At 44.8% G+C, this 26,120-nt stretch overlaps 1 protein-coding gene across 3 annotated transcripts; it reads left to right on the forward strand.

Moving 5' to 3' along the window:
• Positions 1–3,600: 3,600 nt before the first annotated feature.
• On the forward strand, positions 3,601–25,391 carry LOC132765881 (protein FAM200C-like). Of its 3 annotated transcripts, none has more exons than XM_060760144.2 (7): positions 3,601–3,668; positions 9,546–10,453; positions 11,515–11,635; positions 11,968–12,050; positions 18,748–18,874; positions 19,805–19,951; positions 22,409–25,391. In XM_060760144.2, the coding sequence occupies exons 2-7, from the start codon at positions 9,719–9,721 to the stop codon at positions 24,226–24,228; spliced, it is 3,033 nt and encodes a 1,010-aa protein (XP_060616127.2). In that variant the 5' UTR covers positions 3,601–3,668; positions 9,546–9,718; the 3' UTR covers positions 24,229–25,391. The 3 variants fall into 3 exon arrangements, with proteins under 3 accessions (XP_060616127.2, XP_067321239.1, XP_060616128.2); XM_067465138.1 differs by having other exon boundaries at positions 19,805–19,930; XM_060760145.2 differs by lacking the exons at positions 18,748–18,874; positions 19,805–19,951; positions 22,409–25,391 and adding an exon at positions 13,667–16,598.
• Positions 25,392–26,120: the final 729 nt, after the last annotated feature.

Below are 26,120 nucleotides of genomic sequence, written 5' to 3' on the forward strand. Positions count from 1 at the left end.
AAGGGCACGCTAAAAGAGGGGATGTAGCTCTTAATGAGACATGCCACATTATCACAGGATGTCAATGCCCTACACCACTGGAGAAATTACACTGTTTAGCCAGTATTGCACCACCTGACATCCGCTGGGAAGCAGCAACCAATAGTGAAAGGACCAAGGCAGAAACATCTCCAGCACATCCCTTGTTTGGGCATCAGCCAGCACGTCAACGACTTAAATCAAGAAATAGTTTTGTAAGATCTACAGAGACACTCGCTGGAACATCTCAGCAAGCGAGAGCCCAAAAGTGGCAGGCTCAAACCCAGCCCAGCAATGGACCCTGGCCATATAAAGTTTTAAAAGCATTGCTATTGTGTGTTTTGTTTGCCGGGGGAGTCGTTTTGCCCATGAAGTGTAGCGTCTTTTGGCTTTTTTTTTTTGGCTTTTTAAATCCTTCACACTATGTTTTTCAATGTGATTAACTGTCCTGAATTGTTTCTTGTTGGAGCTCCCCTGTCTTTATTTACTCTTATGATTTTAGAGGGGTTTTTTTTAATACTGGTAGCCAGATTTTGTTCATTTTCATGCTTTCTTCCTTTCTGTTGACACAGCATATGATTTGAGAACACAGAAATAAATGCTGGATCATTCTGACAACAATTTATTTATTTATTTATTTATTTCGCAGTTTTGTATACCGGTCTTCTCACCTCCATCGAGGGACTCAGGCCGGTTTCCAACATCAATATTACAAACAATCATTCAAAACATCGTATTCCAAATTACACTAAGACATTAAAAACAAAATACAGTCATGTAATTGCAATGGTCAGTCGTCATCATAAAATCATTATTCGTCGACATCCACCCATATCACAGGAACTTGGCTCATTCTTCGAATGCCAGTTTCCAGAGCCAAGTTTTCACCTGTTTTCTGAACGTCAAGATAGAAGGGGCTGTTCTGATCTCCAGTGGAAGGGAGTTCCAGAGTCGAGGGGCCACCACCGAGAAGGCCCTGTCCCTCGTCCCCACCACACGCGCTTGTGAGGCCGGTGAGACTGAGAGCAGGGCCCCTCCAGACCATCTTAGCAATCTTGATGGTTTATTTATTTATTATTATTTATTTATTTATGTAAAAGTTTTATATAACAGCCTTCTCGCCTCTCTTGAGGGACTCAGACCGGTTTACAACCATAATAACACAGACAATCAATAAAACATCATAATTCATATTACAGTAAAACATTAAAACAGCAATTACAATCAATAACTGCAATGGTCAGGCGTCACACTAAAATCGTTGTTCATCCTCCTCCTTCCATATCTGGTTCATAGGGGAGAATACGTTCGGACAGGTAAACTGGGCCGGAGTCGTTTAGGGCTGTATAGGTTAACACCAGCACTTTGAATTGTGCTCGGAAGCTGACTGAGGAGTAGTATGCTCTTGTTAGTAGTCTGGCTGCCGCACGTTGGACTAGTTGAAGCTTCTGGGCAGTCTTCAGAGACAATCCCACGTAGAGAGCGTTGCAGTAATCTAAACGGGAACCATCATGTCAGCCTACACAGAGAAGACACTGAAGTGGTTTAGAGTTTGGGATTTTTATCGTTTTTGAAAACTTGTGTGTGCATAGGATTAATAAGAGATATTCATTACCAAAGATGAGGATTAGTAAACATTTTCTTTTATGCCGACTGGACAAAAAGGATAGGTAGGAATTTCCCTCCAATGGTTATAAGGACAGGATCAATATCTATCTGACTTATTGTATCATTCCCTTCTTGCCATGTGTGATGTCATGGGCTTCAATGGGAAGTGTGTTTTTTTCATGTAGGAGATTTCTTGGTCAGCTGGTCAGATGGGGAGAGAATGGAACGCTGGGAGGGTGATTGACAGCCCATCGGAAGGGAAGAGAAGACAGTTGGTGGTTGACCGTTAGTCAAGTGTAGCTGCCATTACAGAGCAAGGACACGGAGGAAGGAGTGAGCAAACGCAGGGTAATGGCAGAGAAGACCACTAGCTGGCCACCTGGAGTGCCTGTGGCATTGCTATAAGAAAGTCTTCTATTGTGCATGGGGCAGGGTTCAGACTGCATAGTAACACGTGGTCTGTGGTTTGCTCTTCTCCACACTCGGATGTCGTGGTCTCCACTTTGTGACCCCATTTCTTAAGGTTGGCTCTGCATCTCGTGGTGCCAGAGCGCAGTCTGTTCAGCACCTTCCAAGTCGCCCAGTCTTCTGTGTGCACAGGGGGGAGTCTCTCATCTGGTATCACCCACGGATTGAGGTTTGAGCCTGCCACTTTTGGACTCTCGCTTGCTGAGGTGTTCCAGCGAGTGTCTCTGTAGATGTTAGAAAACTATTTCTTGATTTAAGTCGTTGACGTGCTGGCTGATATCCAAACAAGGGATGAGCCGGAGATGTCACTGCCTTGGTCCTTTCACTATTGGTTGCTATTTCCCGGCGGATGTCAGGTGGTGCAATACCGGCTAAACCAGTGGTTCTCAACCTTCCTAATGCCATGACCCCTTAATACGCTTCCTCGTGTTATGGTGACCCGCAACCATAAAATTAGTTTAATTGCTACTTCATAACTGTCACTTTGCTGCTGTTATGAATCGTAACGTAAATATCTGATATATAGGATGTATTTGAGTTCACTGGACTAAATTTGACACAAATACTAAATACACCCAAATCTGAATACTGGTGGGATTGGGGGAGGGTATTGATTTTGTCCCATGGGAGTTGTAGTTGCTGGGATTTATAGTTCACCTACAATCAAAGCACATTCTGAACTCCACCAATGATGGAATTGAATCGAACTTGACACGCAGAACCATGACCAACAGAAAATACTGGAAAGGTTTGGTAAGCATTGACCTTGAGTTTGGGAGTTGTAGTTAACCTACATCAAGAGAGCACTATGGACTCAAACAACGATGGATCTGGACCAAACTTGGCAGGGATACTTAATATGCCCAAATGTGAACACTAGTGGAGTTTGGGGGAAATAGACCTTGACATTTGGGAGTTGTAGTTGCTGGGATTTATAGTTCACCTACAATCAAAGAGTATTCTGAACCCTACCAACGATTGAATTGGGCCAAACTTCCCACACAGAACCTCCATGACCAACAGAAAATTCTGTGTTTTCTGGTGGTCTTTGGTGACTCCTCTGACACCCTCTCGCGACCCCTCCAGGGGTCCCGACCCCCAGGTTGAGAAACACTGGGCTAGACAGTGTAATTTCTCCAGTGGTGTAGGGCGCAGACACCCCGTGATAATGCGGCATGTCTCATTAAGAGCCACATCCACAGTTTAGCGTGGTGAGACGTGTTCCACAATGGGCATGCGTACTCAGCAGAGTAGAAAAGCGCAAGGGCAGATGTCTTCACTGTGTCTGGTTGTGATCGCCAAGTTGTGCCAGTCAGCTTTCGTATGATATTGTTTCTGGAGCCCAGAAGCGACCAGATCATAGCAATGATAGCAATCAAAACAACACCCCCTTCTCTCTCTCTCTGGAAGGGAAAGGGCTGCAATGCCTGGGGCGGCCACCGGGGGCAGCAGCGCACTTGCGGCTCCGCCTGGCCAAGCTCCTCTTCCTCCTCCTTCCCGCCTTGTCTTTCCTTCCGGTGGAGTTCCTTCCCTCTTGCTGCTCAGCTGGGCATTGGAAGCTTCCTTCCTCGTGGGTGAGTCGCAGGCAGGCAGGAGGGGGAGAGGCCAGGGCAGGCAGGCAGGCAGGCGAGGCAGGCTGCAGCTGGCCCTCTTCGGCAGGGGAGGCTCAAGGCCTTGTGAAACTAGAACTCCCAAGGTCCCCTCGCCTGGAGCCAGGGCGCTGCACGTGGGGACAAAACAACCTTGGTGGGAGAGGGGGAAAGGCCCTTTTCCTGGCTTCCTCTTGAAAATTGTGCATGCATTTACAGCAGCGTTTCTCAACCTGGGGGTCGGAACCCCTGGGGAGGGGTCGCCAAAGACCATCAGGAAACACAGTATTTTCTGGGTTGTTGTAGGTTTTTCCGGGCTATAGGGCCATGTTCTGGAGGCAATTTTTCTCCTGACATTTCACCTGCATCTATGGCAAGCATCCTCAGAGGTAATGAGGTCTGTTGGAACTGGGAAAAATGGGTTTATATATCTGTGGAATGATCAGGGTGAGACAAAGGACTTTTGTTTGCTGGGGCTAGGTGTGAATGTTTCAACTGATTACCTTGATTAGCATATAATGGCCTGATAGTGCCTGGAGCAAACTTTTGTTGAGAGGTGATTAATGTCCTTGTTTGTTTCCCCTCTGTTGTTTTGCTGTTGTAATTTTAGAGTTTCTTAATACTGGTAGCCAGATTTTGTTCATTTTCATGGTCTCCTCCTTTCTGTTGAAATTGTCCACATGCTTGAAGCCATTGAAATCCACAAGCATGTGGACAATTTCAACAGAAAGGAGGAGACCATGAAAATGAACAAAATCTGGCTACCAGTATTAAAAAACTCTAAAATTACAACAACAAAAGAGCAGAGAGGAAACAACCAGGCACATCTTAATACCTCTCAACAGAACATTTTCCCAGGCTCAGCCAGGCCTTCAAATGCTAATGAAGGTGGTCAGCTGAAACATTCACACCTAGCTTCAGCAGAGAAGGGCTCTTTGCCCCACCCCAGTCATTCCACAGATATATAAACCCATTTTCCTAGTTCCAACAGACCTCACAACCTCTGAGGATGCTTGCCATAGATGCAGGCGAAACGTCAGGAGAAATGCCTCTAGAACATGGCCCTATAGCCCGAAAAAACCTACAAGAACCTGGTGATTCCAGCCATGAAAGCCTTCGACAATACAGTATTTTCTGTTGGTCTTGTGGGTTCTGTGTGGGAACTTTGGCCCAATTATATCGTTAGTGGAGTTCATAATGTTCTTTGATTGTAGGTGAACTATAAATCCCAGCAACTACAACTCCCAAATGTCAAGGTCTATTTTCTCCAAACTCCACTAGTGTTCACATTTGGGCATATTAAGTATTCCTGCCAAGTTTGGTCCAGATCCATCGTTGTTTGAGTCTAAAGTGCACTCTGGATGTAGGTGAACTACAACTCCAAAACTCAAGGTCAATGCCCACCAAAGCCTTCCAGTATTTTCTGGTGATCGTGGGAGTTCTGTATGCCAAGTTTGGTTCGATTCAAGCGTTGGTGGGGCTCAGAATGCTCTTTGGTTGTAGGTGAACTATAAATCCAAGAAACTACAACTCCCAAATCACAAAATTAATCCCCTTTCCCAGCCCCACCAGTATTCAAATTTGGGCGGATCGGGTATTTGTGCCCAATTTGGTCCAGTGAATGAAAATACATCCTGCATATCAGATATTTATATTATGATCCAGAGGAGGATGACTAAAATGATCAAGGGTCTGGAGAACAAGCCCTATGAGGAGCGGCTTAAAGAGCTGGGCATGTTTAGCCTGGAGAAGAGAAGGCTGAGAGGAGACATGATAGCCATGTATAAATATGTGAGAGGAAGTCACAGGGAGGAGGGAGCAAGCTTGTTTTCTGCTTCCCTGGAGACTAGGACGCGGAACAATGGCTTCAAACTACAAGAGAGGAGATTCCATCTGAACATGAGGAAGAACTTCCTGACTGAGAGCCGTTCAGCATTGGAACTCTCTGCCCCGGAGTGTGGTGGAGGCTCCTTCTTTGGAGGCTTTTAAACAGAGGCTGGATGGCCATCTGTCGGGGGTGCTTTGAATGCAATTTTCCTGCTTCTTGGCAGAATGGGGTTGGACTGGATGGTCCATGAGGCCTCTTCCAACTCTATGATTCTACAGTAATAGAAAAAACGAAAATAATTTTATGCTTGTGGGGTCACCACATCATGAGGGACTGTATTAAGGGGTCGCGGCATTAGGAATGTTGAGAAACATTGCTTTACAGGAAGATTGGTATCACCTTTCAATAGATTAGGGCAAAGTGTTTCAATGCTGTGGCCTCTTTCATTATATTTAACAACTAGCTTGGGGACCCGGCGCTGCCCGGATTATTAGAGAAAGTGGATAATGGCGGTTCTGTATGCCTAGTTTGGTCTTTATGGTCATTGGATGATGGTTGCATTGTTTTTAGGAAGTGAATGAAGGTACTTGAAGTCCCATCATCCATGGTCCATCCCTGGCCAAACCACACCAGGGCGTAAAGTGGGTCATGAGAGATCTATGTGCCAAGTTTGGTCCTGATCAGTCATTGGATGAGGTCAACAGCAGTCCCAGAGAGTGAGTGAAAGTACTGCAAGTCCCATCATCCATAGTCTGTTCTTCCCCCAAACTCCGCCAGAATGTTGAGTTGGCCAAGGGGACGATCTGTGCCAAGTTTGGTCTTTTTTGGTATTTGGATAAGTGTTGCTGTCATTTCAGGAAGTGAGTGAAGGTACTGCAAGTCCCATCATCCATGGTCCGTCCTCCTCCAAACTGCATCGGGAGGTAGAGTGGGTCATGGGGGCTCTGTGTGCCGAGTTTGGTCTTTATCGGTAATTGGATGAGGGTTGCAATGGTCTCAGGAATTGAGCAAAGGTACTGCAAGTCCCATAATCCATGGTCCATCCCTGGCCAAACCCCACCAGGACGTAAAGTGGGTCATGAGAGGTCTATGTGCCAAGTTTGGTCTTGATCAGTCATTGGATGAGATTCACAGCGGTCTCAGAAAGTGAGTGATAGGACTGCAAGTCCCATCATCCATGGTCCATACTCCTCCAAAGTGCAGTAGGATGTAGAGTGGGTCATGGGGGCTCTGTGTGCCAAGTTTGGTCTTTATTGGTAATTGGATTAATGTTGCTGTGGTCTCAGGAAGTGAGTGAAGGTACTGCAAATCCCATCATCCATGATCTATCCTCCTGCAAACAGCACCAGGATGTAGAGTGGGTCTTGCGGGCTCTGTGTGCCAAGTTTGGTCCTGATCAGTCATCAGATGAGGTTCACAGAGGTCTCAGAAAGTGTGCGATGGTACTGCTAGTCCCATCATCCATTGTCCATCTTCCTCCAAACGGCAGTAGGATGTAGAGTGGGTCATGGGGGCTCTGTGTGCCAAGTTTTTCTTGGTATTTGGCTAAGTGTCGCTGCGATTTCAGGAAGTGAGTGAAGGTACTGCAAGTCCCATCATCCATCTCCGTCCTCCTCCAAACAGCATTGGGATGTAGAGTGGGTCATGGGGGCTCTGTGTGCCAAATTTAGTCTTGATCGGACATTAGATGAGGCTTGCAGCAGTCTTGGGAAGGGAGGTAGTTGAAGTCCCATCATCCATGGTCTGTCCTCCTCGAAAGTACACCAGGATGTAGAGTGGGTCATGGGGACTCTGTGTGCCAAGTTTGGTCTTGATCAGTCATTGGAGAAGGTCTCAGTGGTCTCAGGAAGTGAGTGATGGGACTGCAAGTCCCATCATCCATCTCCAAATTCTTCCAATCAGCACCAGGATGTAGAGTGGGTCACAGGCCCGTAGCCAGGATTTCATTTCGGGGGGGGGGGGGGGGGGGGATAAAAAAATTTCAGGGGAGGGGTTCGGGGGGGGGCTGAGTCTGAGTGAAAAAGGGTCTAGCCTAGCAAACCTTTTGTATCATTACCGCAATACCCCCATGCATATGGGATATGTTGATTATGGTGATCAGATCATGATATGAATAAACATAACAGTTTAAATAATGCACCGGTAAGGCCTTTTCGCGAACCACCATGAGAATTTCGGGGAGGGGGGGGGCTGAAGCCCCTCAAGCCCCCCCCCCCCCCCGGCTACATGCCTGGTGGGTCATGCGGGTTCTTTGTGTGAATTGTGGTCCTAGAATCATAGAATCCTAGAGTTGGAAGAGACCTCATGGGCCATCCAGTCCAACCCCCTGCCAAGAAGCAGGAATATTGCATTCAAATCACCCCTGACAGATGGCCATCCAGCCCCTGTTTTAAAGCTTCCAAAGAAGGAGCCTCCACCACACTCCGGGGCAGAGAGTTCCACTGCTGAACGGCTCTCACAGTCAGGAAGTTCTTCCTCATGTTCAGATGGAATCTCCTCTCTTGTAGTTTGAAGCCATTGTTCTGCGTCCTAGTCTCCAAGGAAGCAGGAAACAAGCTTGCTCCCTCCTCCTCCCTGTGGCTTCCTCTCACATATTTATACATGGCTATCATATCTCCAAGCAATGCATGGAAGTGGAAGAAGACAACAGAATAGGAAGGACAAGAGACCTCTTCCAGAAAATTAGAAACATTGGAGGTAAATTTCAGGCAAAAATTGGTATGATAAGAAACAAAGATTGCAGGGACCTAACAGAAGCTGAAGAGATCAAGAGAAGGTGGCGAGACTATACAGAAGATCTGTATAGGAAGGATAATAATATCGAGGATAGCTTTGATGGTGTGGTGAATGAATTAGAACCAAACATCCTGAGGAGTGAGGTGGAATGGGCCGTAAGAAGCATTGCTAACAACAAGGCAGCAGGAGACGACGGGATCCCAGCTGAACTGTTTAAAATCTTAAAAGATGATGCTGTCAAGGTGATGCATGCCATATGCCAGCAAATATGGAAAACACAAGAATGGCCATCAGACTGGAAAAAATCAACTTATATCCCCATACCAAAAAAGGGAAATGCGAAAGACTGCTCAAACGTCATATTGCAATAAAACATTAAAAACATTAAAACAGCAAAACAGCAATTAGTAATGTAAATATCTGATATCCAGGATATATTTTCATTCACTGGACCAAATTTGGCACAAATACCAGATACGCTCAAACTTAAATACTGGTGGGTTTTGGGGAAAATAGACCTTGACATTTGGGAGTTGTAGTTGCTGGGATTTATAGTTCACCTGCAATCAAAGAGGAAAACTCAAAAAATGATGGATCTGGACCAAACTTGGCACGAATACTCAATATGCCCAAATGTGAACACTGGTGGAGTTTGGGGAAAATAGACCTTGACAATCAAAGAGCATTCTGAACCCCACCAACAATAGAATTGTAGTTCACCCTCATCCAAGGAGCACTGAACTTCCTGACTGTGAGAGCTGTTCAGCAGTGGAACTCTCAGTCCCGGAGTGTGGTGGAGGCTCCTTCTTTGGAAGCTTTAAAACAGAGGCTGGATGGCCATCTGTCAGGGGTGATTTGAATGCAATATTCCTGCTTCTTGGAAGGGGGTTGGACTGGATGGCCCATGAGGTCTCTTCCAACTCTTTGATTCTATGATTCTATGAAATTCCACCTAAACATTAGGAAGAACTTCCTGAAGTTAAGAGTTGTTTGACAATGGAACATGCTGCTGCCTTGGAGTGTGATGGAATCTCCACCTCTGGAGGTTTTTTTAAACAAAGGTTGGGTGACCATCTGTTCGGAGAGCTTGAATTGTGTCTTCCTGCTTGGTAAAATGGGACTGGCTGTCCTTTGGGGTTCTCTTGCAACTCAAGGATTCTGTGAGAGACAGACTTATTCCACTCTTACCGCCCTTTGAGAAGCCAAAGGAATAGATTTTTGGAGAGATTCCATCCAAAGTGAATTTTTATTCTATTTCCCCCTCTACATTTCATTATTTTGAATTCTGTTCCATTCAGGAATATGTCTCTTCACTGCCAGAATTGCCTGTATTGAGTCGTTTCATTGGATAAGGAAAGAACGGCAGCCCTTTGCTCCTGCACATTCAGAGCAAGGTCATCCGACTCTTACGTTGAAGGAGCACTAGTGACTTTTTGTTCTAGAACTGGATTGGTTTGAAGAGAGGAAGGGGATGGAGGAGCTGAATCCCGCAAGTCTGCAGCTGGAGCAAGGAATGCGAAGAGAAGGAGGGAAAGCTGGAAGCAGGATTCAGTCCAAATATGTGCCCAACGGACCAATGTGGAAAGCGGTGGAAGAACGTAACGAGCTTCCAGGTCAAAGGATGCAGCTCTGGGAAGCCCAATGGCAGGAGTTCCTGAAGACCCTCCAGTCGCCTTCCTCCACATGGGGAAAGCTTCCGCCAGCTGAGCAAACGCCGTGGGACGAGGCCAAGGCCTTCCTGGCCTCCTTCGAGCAAGTGGCCAAAGCCTGTCGGTGGCCAAAGGAAGAGTGGGCGGCCCGGCTGTTACCCGCATTAAGCGGAGAAGTAGAGCAGGCCTTTTGGAGCCTGGAAGCTGGAGACAGGAATGATTATGAGAAAGTGAAGGCAGCCATCTTGAGAGTGGAGGCCCTGAGAGCGGAGCTGCAACGCCAGCATTTTCGGCAGTTCTGCTGCCAAGAAGTAGAGGATCCGCGAAGGGTTTACAGCCAAGTCCAGGAGCTTTGCAGTCAGTGGCTGAAGCCGGAGAGACGCAGCAAGGAGCAGATCCTGGAGCTGCTGGTTCTAGAGCAATTCCTGGCCAGTCTTCCCCAAGACCTGCAAGGATGGGTCCGAGGCGCAGGGCCGGAGACCTGTTCCCAGGCTGTGGCCCTGGCAGAGGACTTCCTCCTCAAGAGACAGCAAGAGACCAATTCAACCCAGTGGCAGGTGAGGCTCTAAGTGCTAATGAAGCTGAGGCTGCATGGCCATCTGTTGGGAGTGCTTTAATTGTATTTTTTGCATGACAGAATGGGACTTGGATTAGACAGAGCTTAAAATTTTGCATGAGCAACCCCTTTCCACCTGACAAATTTCTGTATCACCTGGGTATATATGTATGTATACTATATCTTGGGTTTATAAAATATTTACTGATAAAAAATCAAGGAGCACCCGGTGGCGCAGTGGGTTAAACCTCTGTCCCAGCAGGACTGAAGACCGACAGGTCGCAGGTTCGAATCTGGGAAGAAGCGGATGAGCTCCCTCTATCAACTCCAGCTCCTCATGCGGGGACATGAGAGAAGCATCCCACAAGGATGATAAAAACATCAAAACATCCGGGCGTCCCCTGGGCAACGTCCTTGCAGATGGCCAATTCTCTCACACCAGAAGCGACTTGCAGTTTCTCAAGTCGCTCCTGACACGACAAAAAAAAAGCATTTGCAAGGCTTGCTAAACAGGCTTTCTTTCCTTTTTATGAAGTACATCTTCTGCAGAGTTCACGGTAAGCACTGCAAACAGATTTGGGTTCAAAACAGTCACTAGGTGGCATTCAGAAAACTTCCAGTGTCAAATTTTCTATGATCCCAACATTGAGCGAAAGGGATGCCATTTGGTGAGGCTCCAGGGGCTATTGAAGCAGAGGCTGGGTGGTCATCTGTTGGGAGTGCTTTGACTTTCTTTTTATGAAGTACAGGTGAACCATTTTTTTGCAGAGTCCACTGTAAACACTGCAAACAGATTCGGCTAAATGTCTAAAACACCCAGTAGGTGGCGGTCAGGAAACATCTATTGCCAAATTTTCCGTGACCCCGACACTGAGCTAAAGGGACCCCATTTGGGGGTCAGGACCCACAATTTACGAAACGGTGGACTAGATGAGCCTCTTCCAAGTCTACAGGGTTTTTTAAATCTATGTCAAACAAAACCAAATCTAAAACAAGAACACTAAACTGAGACAATTCCTTTTCCTTCTCTTCATTTCCAAAATCTCTCTTCCTGTTTCTCAGGGACCATCACTGGATGTGCGTGTTGGGTCCCTGGAGGCGGAAGGGAAGTCGCTACGTGCTGCTCAGGGACAGATCTATGAAGAAGCCAAGCCGGTGAAGGAGGCCGAGATCCCTTTGCTAGGTAAGGCTTCATGGATCTGTGAGAATGAATGTGCCACACATAGGCTACACGTATGCTGTAGAACTCATGTAGTCTTTAACGAATATGGCTCTATGATTCAGTACTATGGGATCATGGGGGCGGTAACTTAGGGAGGCATCAGCTCTCTTTGGCAGAGAAGGATAAATACCTTGTAGAACTACAAACATGACTCATGGGGTGAAAAGGTGTTTGAGTGATTTCTTTTTGAATAAATTGAGAGGAGGGTAGGTTACACTTGCCCAGCATCTGCCTTTTACTCTGTCCAACCCGTTTGCGTTCTAAGAGGAAGAATTCCCATTTATTCTTTGCAGGTGGTGGAATCAAAGGCCCAAGTCCTTCCATTTCAGTGTTTCCTCCTGAAGTACAAATTAAGACAGAAGATGGGCTGGATGAGGTATGTAATCTCATTTAGTTATGTCCAAATCTAAAGTATTAGCCTGCAATAACAATAATCACGGCTAATAATAACAATAAGGGATCATCTAGGTTTCTTATAGACCGCAAGCTGAACATGAACCAATTGTCTGATGTGGCAGCTAAAATGGCCAATGCAATTCTAGGTTGCACCTATAGGAGTTGAGTGTCTTGATCGAGGGAAGTCATAGTCTCACTCTAATCTACTTTGGTGAGACCCCACAAAAGTATGTCCTTGATATCTGCTAGTATTTGATTCCTTAACCCTCCATGGATACCACGGATAGCTTCACGGCTAACAGTTTATTTAATTGTTCTTCTGGATTCTGAATGCTACTTTCAAGAACCCAAATACAGACTGCGGAAAGTTCACTCTGTCAGCTCATTGCTGTAGATCAGGCTATAGAACTTGGGCCTTCCAGGTGTTTTGTGCTTCAACTCCCACAACTTCAACTCCTGGAGAACCATGCCTGTTTGCCCATGCCTGTGGCAAGTGTGGTATTTGCAAAAGACCCTCCTCATAAATGCACAGCAGAGTAACTTATTAGCAGCAACGTGACCCAGCACCAGTACCCCAAAGTGATAAAAAGAGCAAAAAACACACTGTTATCGCTTCCTTAGGAGGCTGTTCTTTGTAGCAAAATAATATGGTTGCACTTCAGTAGAGTCTCGGTTATTTAACCTTTGCTGATCTGACACTTCATATTATCCAACAATCCTACTCCCCCCCCCCCCCCCAAAAAAAAAAAATGGCATGCACAAACCGTCCCCGCTGCTCCAGGCAGCGAGGCACTGTGGCGCAAATATAGTACACACTGCGTCCACCGGGTGGGAACGACCAGCTTGCACCAGCCGTGTCCCACCCCTCCGGATGGATGCCACCACTGCCTTTGCCACCAGGACCTGGCCCGGTGAGTGAGGGAGAGCGGGTGAGTGAGCAAGTGAGGGAGGGAGGGCTTCAAAGGCAGCAGCAGTGGCAGAACTAGGAACCTGGCCTTCCCTTCTTGCTTCCTCTGGGCTCCCGCTCCCTACCTCACTCGTCCCGGCAGCAAAGGCGGCGGCTGGTGCTGTCATCTTTGCTGCTGGGATGAGCGTGGTAGGGAGTGGGGGCCCGAAGGAGACAGGAAGGGGAGGCCAAGCTCCTGGTTCACGCACCGCTGTCGCCCCCACCTTTGCTGCCGGTACCCATCCTAGTGTGTGAGTGAGTGAGGGAGAGAGTGAGGTAAGGAGCTGGGGCCTGGAGGAGGCAGGAAGGAGAGGTTAGGCTCCTAGTTTTGCCGCCACCTTTACCGCTGGGATGAGCGGGGTAGGGAGCTGTAGCCCGAAGGAAGCAGAAAGGGGAAGCCTCAGAAGAAATGGGGGCCCTGCTCCTTCCCTCCCAAACAGCAACATGCAGCAAACCCCCTCGCACACCAAGCGCCTGCTGAGAGGGACAGGACGTGATTGGTGCGGGCCAGATGCACGCACACTGGTGGATCTGTTGGGCTTGATCCCCACACCGTGGCACCTCACCGCCCCTCCCGATGGGCGCCCAGCACATGGAAGGGCCTGCTGAGTGCTACTCCTTTTCTGAACAGCGTGTTTTTTTTCAAACAGCAAGACGCAGCAAACCCCCCCGTGCATCAAGCGCCCGCCACAGTGCCACACCACCGGGAGCAACAAGAACAGGTGTGGCCACACTCCCAAAGAAGCAGCGGACCCCTCTCACCACAGGTGCACACATGGTCCTTTTCTTCCGCGAGTGTGGCAACGAAAAGAAAGAAGGTTGTTGTCTCAATGGAACAGAAACTTGAGGCAATCAAGAGACTGGACAAAGGAGAGATGATGCAGAAGGTAGCCAATGAGTATGGCGTGGCACGGGTCACTGTAGGAGAATGGAAAAAAAACAGATTGGAGATAGAAAAATGGTGTTCCTCCAGAGTTACTGATGGTGCACTAAAAGAGAGGAAAACAATGAAAAAGTGTCGCTATGAAAAAGTCAGTGAAGCTTTGTATGTTTGGTTCATACAATTCAGAGACATAGGCGTGCCTATTTCAGGACCTATTTTGCAGCAAAAGGCGTTGCATTTTCGAAAGGAATTTAATGAAGGGGACCTAGATTTTACAGCAAGCAGTGGTTGGCTCGACAGGTGGAAGAAACGTTATGGAATCCGTCAATTCAGTGTTTGTTGTGAGAAGCTGTCATCAAATGATCAAGAACTGGAGGCATTCAAGAAAAAATTTCAAGACTTTGTTGAAACTGAAAGCCTAACAAGTGATCAGATTTTTAATTGTGATGAGACCGGCCTCAGTTACAAAATGTTGCCCAGTTGGAGCCTTGCAGCCAGAACGGAAGCAGCATCCCCTGGCTATAAGCATAGTAAAGAAAGGCTGACCATTTTAGCATGCAGCAATGCTACAGCAAACCACAAAATGGACCTTGTAATGATTGGGAAGTCCAAATACCCAAGTGCCTTTGAAACAATTGTAAATAATGCGCTTCCTGTAAAATACTACAGCCAAAGAAGTGCGTCAATGACCAGTGAAATTTTCAAAGACTGGTTTTTAAAGGAATTTGTTCCTTCCACGGAGAAATTTTTGAAAGAAAAGGACCTCCCCAGAAAAGCAGTTTTGTTGCTAGACAACGCCCCGACGCACCCTGATGCAGAGGAGCTTCAAGATGGGGACATTAAGGCTATTTTTCTGCCACCAAATGTAACCGCCATATGCCAGCCGATGAAGCAGGGCATTTTGGTAACGCTCAAAAGGAACTATCGCAGGAATCTACTGTCAACAATGATAGACGAAATTAAAGGAGGGCAAGACATTATTGAAAAATTGAAACGCATCAGTGTAAAGGAAGTTGCTTATTGGGTTGCAAGGGCCTGGACGGACGTTAGGGCTCCAACAATTGCCAGAGCATGGAAGACATTATTAGGCGGAGATCAAGATGACATTATAAAAAGGGAAAGCACAGATGAATCCGAAGAAAGCATTCTACCCTTAGTACAGCGTATCCCCGGGTGTGAGAATGCGTCTTTGCAAGAAGTGGAAAGTTGGATGAACGATGACGATCAGTATGAAATAACTGATGAAGACATTGTCGCTCTTGTCAATAGTGATGGCGATGGTGACGAAATTGGTGACCAAGCTTGAACTGTCGAGCCGCTCAGAATCTAACACAAGGATGAGGTTAGGGCTCTAGAAACCGCAATGACATACATCGGGCAACAAGAAGCTACGGGGATCAACATAATGATGCTGCAAAGATGGCGAGACTTGGCAGCAAAGAAATAGCTATTGTTGGGAAAGCAGGCAAGGATCACAGATTTTTTTTAAGTTGCACTAGTCAGTCGTAAGGCCGAACAGGGGATAGGGTTACAGCCTGTGCTGGATGGGGTTACACTCCCCCTTAAGGTGCAGGGTTGCAGTTTGGGAGTGATCCTGGATAGATCGCTGAGCCTGGAACCACAAGTCTCAGCGGTGGCCAGGGGAACTTGTGCCCCAACTGCGCCCATACTTTGGGAGGTCGGACTTGGCCACTGCAGTCCACGCTCTGGTTACATCCCAAATAGATTACTGCAATGAACTCCACATAGGGTTGCCTCTGAAGACTGTTCGGAAGCTTCAGCTAGTCCAACGCTCAGCAGCCAGGTTGCTCACAGGAGCAGGATATCGAGAGGGCACAACACCTTTGCTACGTCATCTCCACTGGCTGCTTATTAGCTTCCAAGCACAATTCATAGCCCTTAGTGGTTCTGGCCTAGTTTACCTGTCCATCGCAATTACGGCTGGTGGGGCAAGAGACAGGGCCTTCTCTGTGGTGGCCCCTTGGTTATGGAATTCCCTCCCAAGTGAAATCAGATCCGCTCCTTCCCTTCCAGAAAAAGGTTAAATCCTGGCTGTGGGATCAGACGTTTGCGGACTAGATCGATGTGATGGTAGACCTGTGGTTTAATGCACTCTGATGGGCTTGAATGGACTGTGTGTAGGATGATGATTTAGTTCTGGCGATTGCTCGGTTTTACTGTTTTTATAATGTTTTATACTATTTTTACCTAAGATGTATATTTATACTTTTGTTGTCAACCACCCTGAGTCGTACTGTGGAGGTCGAGATAGGACGGGATATAAATATCCGAAATAAATAAATAGATAATTTTTTACGGAGTTAACTTCTGACAATTTTGTTACTGTAAATTCAATTTATACTGTTCTATCTTTTTTGTAGTCAATTTTTAACATTAACTTCAATGCATTTTCAATACATTGTGACATTTTGGTGCTAAATTTGTAGATACAGTAATTACTACATAACGTTACCGTGTATTGAACTGCTTTTTCTGTTGATTTATTGTAAAAAATGATGTCTTGGTGCTTAATTTGTAAAATCATAACATAATTTGACATTTAATAGGCTTTTTTTGATCCCTCCCTATTATCCAACATTTTCACTTATCCAATGTTCTGCTGGTCCATTTATGTCAGATAACCGAGACTGCTGTATTTACAAGGTTTCCATAACACAAATAAAGTTCTTTATACTTCCTTCTTTGCTTCCGCACTGGGCTTCTTTCTCATGCAGATAAAAAGCTTTGCTCTCACAAAGCTCTCACACTGAACTTACACAGGAGTTTCTCATTGTACCTTTTCACACACAGCAGATTTCACACTGTAGCTTCACACACAAGATCTTCAACCAGGGCTTCTCTCACCGAAGTTTTTCACCCCAGGCCTTCTAATTATCAGGCCTTTCACATACTGAGGCCTACTAACTCTGAGGCCTACCTGTTGCATACCAGAGCAGGAACATCTCTGTCCTTAAAATGCCACACCAGTAAAGTAAAATGAGCAAGCAGTTTATTGAAGGATATATAAAGGCAAAGCAATAAAAATGATAAAAAAATAGTATAGTCCAAAACAGTATTTTCCAAAGGGTACAGATAGTTCATGAATTTCAGAATACAAAGGTAAAAACACAAGATCCAAAGATCCAAAACCCAAAAGAATAAGATAGCATAGAGATCCAATGCCCAAAACAAACCTGGCAAAACTTGAAACATGAAATTAAAAATCCACTTGGAGACAAGACCATCATGAAACTCCAGTATTAACGAGACTGAGCTAAAATCCTATGCTCATATCATATAAAGCTTTTCCTGCCCCATGAACCGAAAGGAAAGCATTTTGTTTGCCCTTTCAGCCACATAAGGATTTCTTGTCTCTCTTTTCCAGCAGACGGATGGACTAAGATGATCTTGAGAACTTTGTCTTAGTTTACAAAAGTCTTGTTTTCTATATTCAAACTCATTAAATTCTGCACCTGATAAATCATCCTCAGAAGACAGTTTCTCAGCAAAAAAAAAAACTGCTGTGGGTCTCTCCCAGGAATTTGACCTTGGGAATCTCTAGGAAAAGTGCTCAGTTCATGAGAGACCTTGGACCTCTCAGCAAGGCCTGGGCTTGACTCAGGCTCAGAAAAATCCTCATCCCCATTGACATCAGACACAGGCCCAAGAAAACCATCATCCCCATTGACATCAGACACAATCACAAGCTGAACTACAATACTACCTCACACTGAGGCTACTAACACTGAGGTCTCTCTCAGACTGGGGCACCTCTCATAAAAGAACAAAAAACACACACACCAATGTTATCTCTTCCTTAAGAGGCTTTTCTTTATAGCAAAATAATACGATTGCACGCAATCTCTTAGACTGAGGGCAACTAACATACTATGCTACAGGCACACCAGCTTATATTGAACTGCACCTTTCAGCGCTTGACTCACATTTTTGTAATTAAAAATACCTAGTTAATTTTTAATATTTCTGACAAATGCAAGAGGAACGTCAGCACATTTAAGGATGCATCTACACCAGTGGTTCTCAACCTGGGGGTTGGGACCCCTGGAGGGGTTGCGAGAGGTTTTTAGAGGGGTTGCCAAAGACCATCAGAAAACACAACATTTTCTGTTGGTCATGGGGGTTCTGTGTGGGAAGTTTCGCCCAATTCTATCATTGGTGCGGTTCATAATTATCTGATTGTAGGTGAACTATAAATCCCAGCAACTACAACTCCTGAATGGCAAAGTCTATTTTCACCAAACTCCACCAGTGTTCATATTTGGGCATATTGAGTATTCATGCCAAGTTTGGTCCAGATCTATCATTGTTTGAGTCCACAGTGCACTCTGGATGTAGGTGAACTACAACGCCAAAGCTCAAGGTCAATGTCCACCAAACCCTTCCAGTATTTTCTGTTGGCCATGGGAGTTCTGTGTGCCAAGTTTGCTTCAATTCCATCGTTGGTGGAGTAAAGCGTGCTCTTTGATTGTAGGTGAACTATAAATCCCAGCAACTAGAACTCCCAAATGACAAAATTAATTCCCCCAACCCCACCAGTATTCAAATTTGGTCCAGTTATGAAAATACATCCTGCATATCAGATATTTACATAATAACAGTAGCAAAGTTGCAGATATGAAGTAGCAACAACAATATTTTTTTGCTTGGGGGTCACCACAACATGAGGAACTGTATTAAAGGGTCGTGACATTAAGAAGGTTGAGAACCACTGATCTACACTGTAGAGTTAATGCAGCGGAAGCACAAGCAGATCAGTTTCTATGTCAGTGCTGTTGCGCATGAGGAGGGCCTGACTGTTGTGTTGATGGACATGTCTTGCATTTCCAGGGTCTCCTGGACTGCAGGAACTCAGGCGTCTCTTTGCAGAGGGTTGAGCAGACACTGTCCCACCCGGACCAACAGACCATCAACTCGCAAGTCCTGCAGGAGAACGGCGGAAATGCCCAGCCGTTTGGTAAGGGCAGCTCAGATCCATGACCTGTCACTTTATGAAATTGAGGCCCCTTTTCCACACATCTGTATAAAGTTCACATTAAACTGGGTTATAAGGCAGTGTGGACTCAGATAACCCAGTTCAAAACAGATTATCTGCCTCGATATTCTGGGTCATATGGCTATGTGGAAAGGTACTGAGAGGAAAGGAAGCTGCAGAGATGGGTTCACGTACCATATATATATATATAGAGAGAGAGAGAGAGAGAGAGAGAGGTCCTCCACACTTACAGACTGTATAATGTATGGATTTAATTTAAATGTTCTCTTTAGGAATCTTTAGATCCCCAATACACCGGGACTGTGGCGCAGCTGGCTGAGTGTCAGCTGCATTAAGATCACTCTGACCAAAGGTCATGAGTGCGAAGCCAGCCCGGGTTGGAGTGGGTTTCCAACCAATTGTGTAGCCCGTTGTCGACCTTTGCAACCCGAAAGACAGTTGCATCTGTCAAGTAGGAAAATAAGCTACCACCTTAAAGTGTGGGGAGGCTAAATTAACTAATTTATGAGGCCATAAAAAAAGACTTCAGCAAAAGCATGCGGGGAATGCGGAAGTACTACATCAGTGTCGCAGATGGACGATGAAAGTGACAGCTCCCTTGGCGGCCAGAAAAAGTTAAATAACCTCTGTCTATGTCTGTATACATTGTATGTCAAAATTGGCATTGAATGTTTGCCATATATGTGTACACTGTAATCCGACCTGAGTCCCCTGCGGGGCGAGAAGGGCGGAATATAAAAGCTGTAAATAAATAAATACGATTCTGTGACCAGCTTCCAGCAGACCTTGACCATATAGTTGTGCTGCAGGACCTAGGCATTCTTAAGAAGGAGGCAGTTTGGAGCAAAGGTCTCCTGAGCATGGACAGAATTTCTCCCTCTTTGTCTACAGGTGAGGGGAAGGCAACTTCGCTTAGAGTGCAGGCGTCTCAACATGGAGGGGATGAGCCGGAGCAGAGGCCTGAGACAGTGCCACTCGTAAACCAAGAAGACGAACTGTTGACGTGTGAAGAAAGAAGTGAGACGTGTGAAGAAAGATGTGAGTCTAAGGGGGGAGAGGAAAGGGCTTCTGTGACCTCCAAAGGAGTCAAGAAGTCTAGGCATTTCTTGTGGCAGGAATAGGCTAAACAAAACCATGAGACATTAATTTGGGGAAGGTTTTAGTTCCCCAAATGTGGTTAAAGGGATTGTCACAGAGTCTCCTGGGGAAGATTGTCTCAAAAGCTTATTAATTTATCGTGTCAGGAGCAAAACAAACAGTTGTATTGTATTTAAAAACAAAAAAGAAAAACCACAAAGTTTGCAAACTTGGCATTCTATTAAATGTCCTTTGACCGGTAACTGGCCACATGGAGTGCCTCTGGTGTTGCTGTGAGAAGGTCCTCCGTTGTGCATGTGGCAGGGCTCAGGTTGCATTGTAGTAAGTGGGCTGTGTTTTGCTCTTCTCCGCACTCGCATGTCATCGACACCATTTTGTGACCCCATTTCTTAAGGTTGGCTCTGCATCTTGTGCCAGAGTGCAGTCTGTTCAGCGCCTTCCAAGTCGCCCATTTTTCTGTGTGCCCAGGAGGGAGTCTCATTTGGTATCAGACATAGATTGAGGTTCTGAGTTTTAGCCTGCCACTTTTGGATTCTCGCTTGCTGAGGTGTTCCAGCGAGTGTCTCTAGATCTTGGACCCTCATCGACATCATCAAAGGATGCATAAAAGAAATAAATGGTAGATACATGCAAGGAAAGCTGTATTCATGAAATAAATGCAGGAAAAGTGAAAAGATCATTCATAGACAATGGAGAATTCATATTGAAGGGAAACCTGGGTGTCCTAAATGTTGAGAAAACCTCTTTCTGAGATCAAATTTGTTAAACTATCAGAGACATTGTATTGAAGATAAATCTCATGAATACCCAGAACATGTGAGAGAAGCATCTTTTTTTTAAAGTGAATTATACCCACATCAGGAAGGAAAAGAACATCTGATTGTCCTGATTATAGAATAATTATGTCCAGCAAAACCCACTGAATAGCCCCTGGTGAAGGAAGCCAAGTTTGCCTTCTTTATCTTTAATTACTTTCCTTTTAGAGGCTGAAACAGAAATGGAAAAACACATTTTCTCAAAGCAAAAGTGAAAAGTACAGGGGTTGCCTAAGACCATCGTAAAACACATATTTCCAATGGTGTTAGGAAACAACACACCGCTCTCTATCCGTCTCCAGGCAGGTCTGCCCCACGTGCAGATATACCCACATAAGAGTACCCAACATGACTATAAATAAATAAATTTATAGTCATGTTGGGTAAATAAATAAATAAATAATCGAGCCAACCCCATCACATACACACCATGCAAATAAAGGTGTATGTGACATAGTTGGCACCATAATGTACTTATGCAGACCAATCACATGTGTATTTGTATTGTCGAAGGCTTTCATGGCCGGAATCATTGGGTTGTTGTAGATTTTTCAGGCTGTATGGCCATATTCTAGAAGCATTTTCTTCTGACGTTTCACCTGCATCTGTGGCAAGCATCCAACAGATAAGGTCTGTTGGAAACTAGAAATATTGTGTTTATATATCTGTGGAAAGTCCAGGGTCAGCTAACAATCTCTCGAAGGATCCCCCCAGGCAGGAAGCAGCCAGGCTTTGAAGCTGCAAGGCCATTCAATGGTAATCAAGCTGGCCAATTGCAACTTGCACACCTGCCTCAAGCAGACAAGAGTTCTTTCTCCCACCTTGGACATTTCACAGATATATAAACCCCACTTGCCTAGTTTCCAACAGACTTCACAACCTCCGAGGATGCTTGCCACTGATGCAGGGGAAACGTCAGGAGAAAATGCTTCTAGAACATGGCCATACAGCCCAAAAAACCTACTACAGCCTAGTTTTAGTTTTTCATGTCAGGAGCAACTTGAGAAACTGCAAGTCACTTCGGTGTTGAGAGCAGCAACATTGGAGGTAAAACGACAGTTCATGAATGATAATTACTGGGTAAAAGTAAAATCATGTACTGTGATATCAAATACTGCAAAAAGAATTCTGTACCATGGGAACTTAATCTGGGTGCTAATCGGTCTTTTTAAGTTCAGCTGTGGTTGATGTCAGTACTGCCCCCCCTGTGATAGTAACAGATGTAAAAAAAAAATAACACAGAGAATTTCATGTCAGAAGCGACTTGAGAAACTACAAATCGCTTCTGGTGTGAGAGAATTGGCCGTCTGCAAGGACGTTGCCCAGGGGACGCTTGGATGTTTTACCATCCTTGTGAGAGGCATCTCTCATGTCCCCACATGGGAAGCTGGAGCTGACAAATGGGAGCTCACCCCACTTCCAGGAATCAATCTGCCGACCTTTTGGTCAGCAGTACTGCCAGCACAAGGGCTACACAGAGAATAGTAAATCATAGGAAACTTTAGTGAACTGTACTGACTGAACTATGGCATGTATCATGTTTTGTACTAATAAAGCTATTGTTATATATTATTTTCTTTAGCAAACCATCCCATGACACTGGATCGTGTAGAGAAGAACGTTAAGAAAAGAAAATATCGTGAGGATTATTTACAGTATGGTTTCACCTCAGTAATTATAGCAGGAGTCGAGAAACCGCAATGTGTTATTTGTTGTGAAATTCTAGCAGCGGAATCGATGAAGCCGAACAAACTAAAACGCCATTTTGATTGCAAGCACCTCAGCTTTGCTGGCAAGGATGCCAGCTATTTCAGAAGCAAAGCTGATGGACTCAAGAAAGCCAGAGTTGACACTGGTGGCGAGCGCCGCAAACAAAACGTATCAGCCCTTGAAGCTTCATATTTGGTGGCGCTCAGAATCGCCAGATCTATGAAACCTGACACCATTGGCGAGGATTTGCTGTGGCCAGTGGCGAAAGACATTGTTCAAGTGATGATCGGAGAAGAATTTGTTACGAAACTGAGTGCAGTTTCCTTATCCAATGACACTGTCCGCAGAAGAATACATGACATGTCTGCTGATATTCTTGATCAGGTAGTCCAGGAAATTAAATCTGCCCCACTTCCAATATTTAGTATCCAGCTTGACGAATCTACAGATGTTGCAAACTGTTCACAGTTAATGGTTTATGTGAGATATATTCATGATGGCGACTTTAAAGACGAGTTTCTTTTTTGCAAAGCTCTCGAAACGACAACAACTGCGCGTGAGGTATTTGACACAGTTGATTCGTTTCTGACAGAGCAAAACATCTCTTGGGAAAAAGTTTGTGGTGTTTGCACAGATGGTGCTCCAGCTATGCTAGGATGTCGATCCGGATTTCAACGTTTGGTATGGAACAAATCACCAAAAGTCATCGGAACTCACTGTATGATTCACCGGCAAATATTAACAACGAAGACACTGCCGCAAGAGTTGCAAGAAGTAATGAAAAGCATCATAGGTTCTGTCAATTTCGTGAAGGCGAGCACGTTAAACAGTCAGTTGTTTTCGCAACTGTGCAGTGACTTGGATGCACCAAACAATGCTCTGCTATTTCACACTGAAGTGAGATGGATGTCAACAGGGAAAGTTTTAAAACGTATTTTTGAGCTTCACGACGAGCTCAAGATGTTTTTTCACCAGAAAGCAAAACCGCAGTACGAAGCAATTTTCAGCGATAAGAGCGAACTGCAGAAAATAGCTTACTTGGTTGACATCTTTGCCATCTTGAACGAGTTCAATTTATCGCTGCAAGGAGCAAATGTAACGTGCCTCAATTTGTCCGAAAAGGTCCAATCGTTCCAAAAGAAACTTCAGCTTTGGCAAAAAAAATTGGACGAAAACAAAATCTACATGTTCCCTACTTTATCTTCTTTCTTGGAGGAACACGACATTGAACCGGACAAAAGGATTGCAATGATAAATTCGGTGAAAGAACACTTGCGCATGCTTGCAGATGAAATTTCGTCATACTTTCCGAATTTATTTGATGCCCCATTTGCACTGGCCAGAAACCCATTCACAGTCAAAGTTGAAGATGTTCCTGAGGCAGCACAAAAGGAGTTCGTTGAACTTATTAACAGCACTGCAGCGAGAACTGATTTCTCTACGATGCCAGTTACAAAATTCTGGATCAACTGTTTGCAGTCATATCCTGTTTTGTCTGAGACTGTATTGCGCCTTCTTCTTCCATTTCCAACAACCTATCTTTGTGAAACTGGGTTTTCCAGCTTGTTGGTTATCAGGTCTAAGTTCAGAGGTAGACTTGTTGTGGAAGATTATCTTCGTTGCGCTCTTGCAAAGACTGCCCCGAGAATTTCTGATCTGGTGAAAAAGAAGCAGTCTCAACCTTCACACTGACATTGGCTTTTTACGCATACTGTTGCAAACCTTAGTAATGTAGATTACTGTTGTTATAATAAGACTATTATTACCCATGCTACACTATGCTTTAAAACAGTGTATTTTCAACCTGGGGGTCAGGACCCCTGGGAAGTCACAAGGAGGTGTCAGAGGGGTTGACAAAGACCATCAGAAAGCATAGTATTTTCTGTTGCTTATAGGGTTTGACCCAATTCTATTGCTGGTGGAGTTCAGAATGCTCTTTGATTGTAGGTGAACTATAAATCCCAGCAACTACAACTCCTAAATGTCAAGATCTAATTTCCACAAACTCCACCAGTGTGTACATTTGGGCATATTGAGTATCCACGCCAAGTTTGGTCCAAATCCATTATTGTTTAAGTCCACAGTGCTCTCTGGATGTAGGTGAACTACAACTCAAGGTCAATGCCCACCAAACCCCTTCCAGTATTTTCTGTTAGTCATGGGAGTTCTGTGTTCTATGTTTGGTTCAATTCCATCATTGGTGGAGTTCAGAATGCTTTTTGATTGTAGGTGAACTATAAATCCCAGCAACTACAACTCTCAAATGTCAAGGTCTTATTTACCCCAAACTCCATCTGTGTTCATATTTGGGCATATGGAATATTCATGCCAAGTTTGGTCCAGATCCATCATTATTTGAGTCCACAGTGCTCTCTGGATGTAGGTGAACTACAACTCCAAAACTCAAGGCCAATGCCCACCAAACCCTTCCAGTATTTTCTGTTGGTCATGGGAGTTTGTGTTCCATGTTTGGTTCAATTCCATTGTCGGTGGAGTTCAGAATGCTCTTTGATTTTGGGTTGACTATAAATCCCAACAACTATAACTCCCAAATGACAAAATCAACCCCCTCCACCAACAACACTAGTATTCAAATTTGGGCGTATTGGGTATTTGTGCCAAATTTGGTCCAGTGAATGAAAATACATCCTGCTTATCAGATATTTACACGACAGTTCATAACAGTAGCAAAATTACAGTTATAAAGTAGCGACGAAAATAATGTTATGGTTGGGAGTTACCACCACATGAGAACTGTATTAAGGGGTTGAGGCATTGGGAAGGTTGGGAATCACTGCTTTAAAACAAAAATTTCATTTATTTGTAATTAGAAATAAATATTTCACAACCTATAATTACATATTGTTTTTGTGATTTATCACTATGCTTTAATTATGTTCAATGAAAATACATTGAACTCCAGGCAGCAAACAACAAGTGCCAGTTAACTCTTCCCAAACTGAGCATGCCTTCAGGCAACAGAGGCCAGGATACCTCTATGCAGATACACTCACTGATTGACTTTGCAGCTTTATGGCTACTCAACGCTATTCAATCTTGCTAATTGCAACATTCACAGTTGCTTCAAACAGACAAGGGTTCTTCCTCCTACCCTGGACATTATTCCATAGATAGATAGATAGATAGATAGATAGAAAGATAGATAGATAGATAGATAGATAGATAGATAGATAGATAGATAGATAGATACACACACCCCACTTGCCTCACTGCCAACACAACTTCTGAAGATGCCAGCTACAGATGCAGGAGAAATGTCAGGAGAGAATGCTACTGGAACATGGCCATATAGCTAGAAAAACTCAGAGCAACCCAGTCTTGTTCAATAAAGTCCAAGATCTGACAATGACACAGCTTCTTGTCTTTGCTCCTGTTCCGTGGTTTCTTTGGCAGGGCTTGGATTAGATCAGTGGTTCCCAACCCTTTTTTGACCAGGGAACACTTTGATTTTTTTTGTTAGCAGGGACCATAAGGTTCAATAATAACAAAATATGTTAATCTAAAAATAAACTTTAATCAAAACATTTAACATATTGTTTAAACAATAGTAACATGAATTAAGA

This window comes from Anolis sagrei, chromosome 2, assembly GCF_037176765.1.
Source record: "Anolis sagrei isolate rAnoSag1 chromosome 2, rAnoSag1.mat, whole genome shotgun sequence".
Taxonomy (NCBI): domain Eukaryota; kingdom Metazoa; phylum Chordata; class Lepidosauria; order Squamata; family Dactyloidae; genus Anolis; species Anolis sagrei.

Excerpts from the sequence above, each read along its gene's own strand:
- LOC132765881 (XM_060760144.2), top strand. The coding sequence starts at position 9,719 with ATGGAGGAGCTGAATCCCGCAAGTCTGCAGCTGGAGCAAGGAATGCGA. Across the intron at positions 11,636-11,967 it reads GGCCGAGATCCCTTTGCTAG|GTGGTGGAATCAAAGGCCCA; the intron begins GTAAGGCTTCAT and ends TATTCTTTGCAG. Across the intron at positions 12,051-18,747 it reads CAGAAGATGGGCTGGATGAG|GGTCTCCTGGACTGCAGGAA; the intron begins GTATGTAATCTC and ends TTGCATTTCCAG.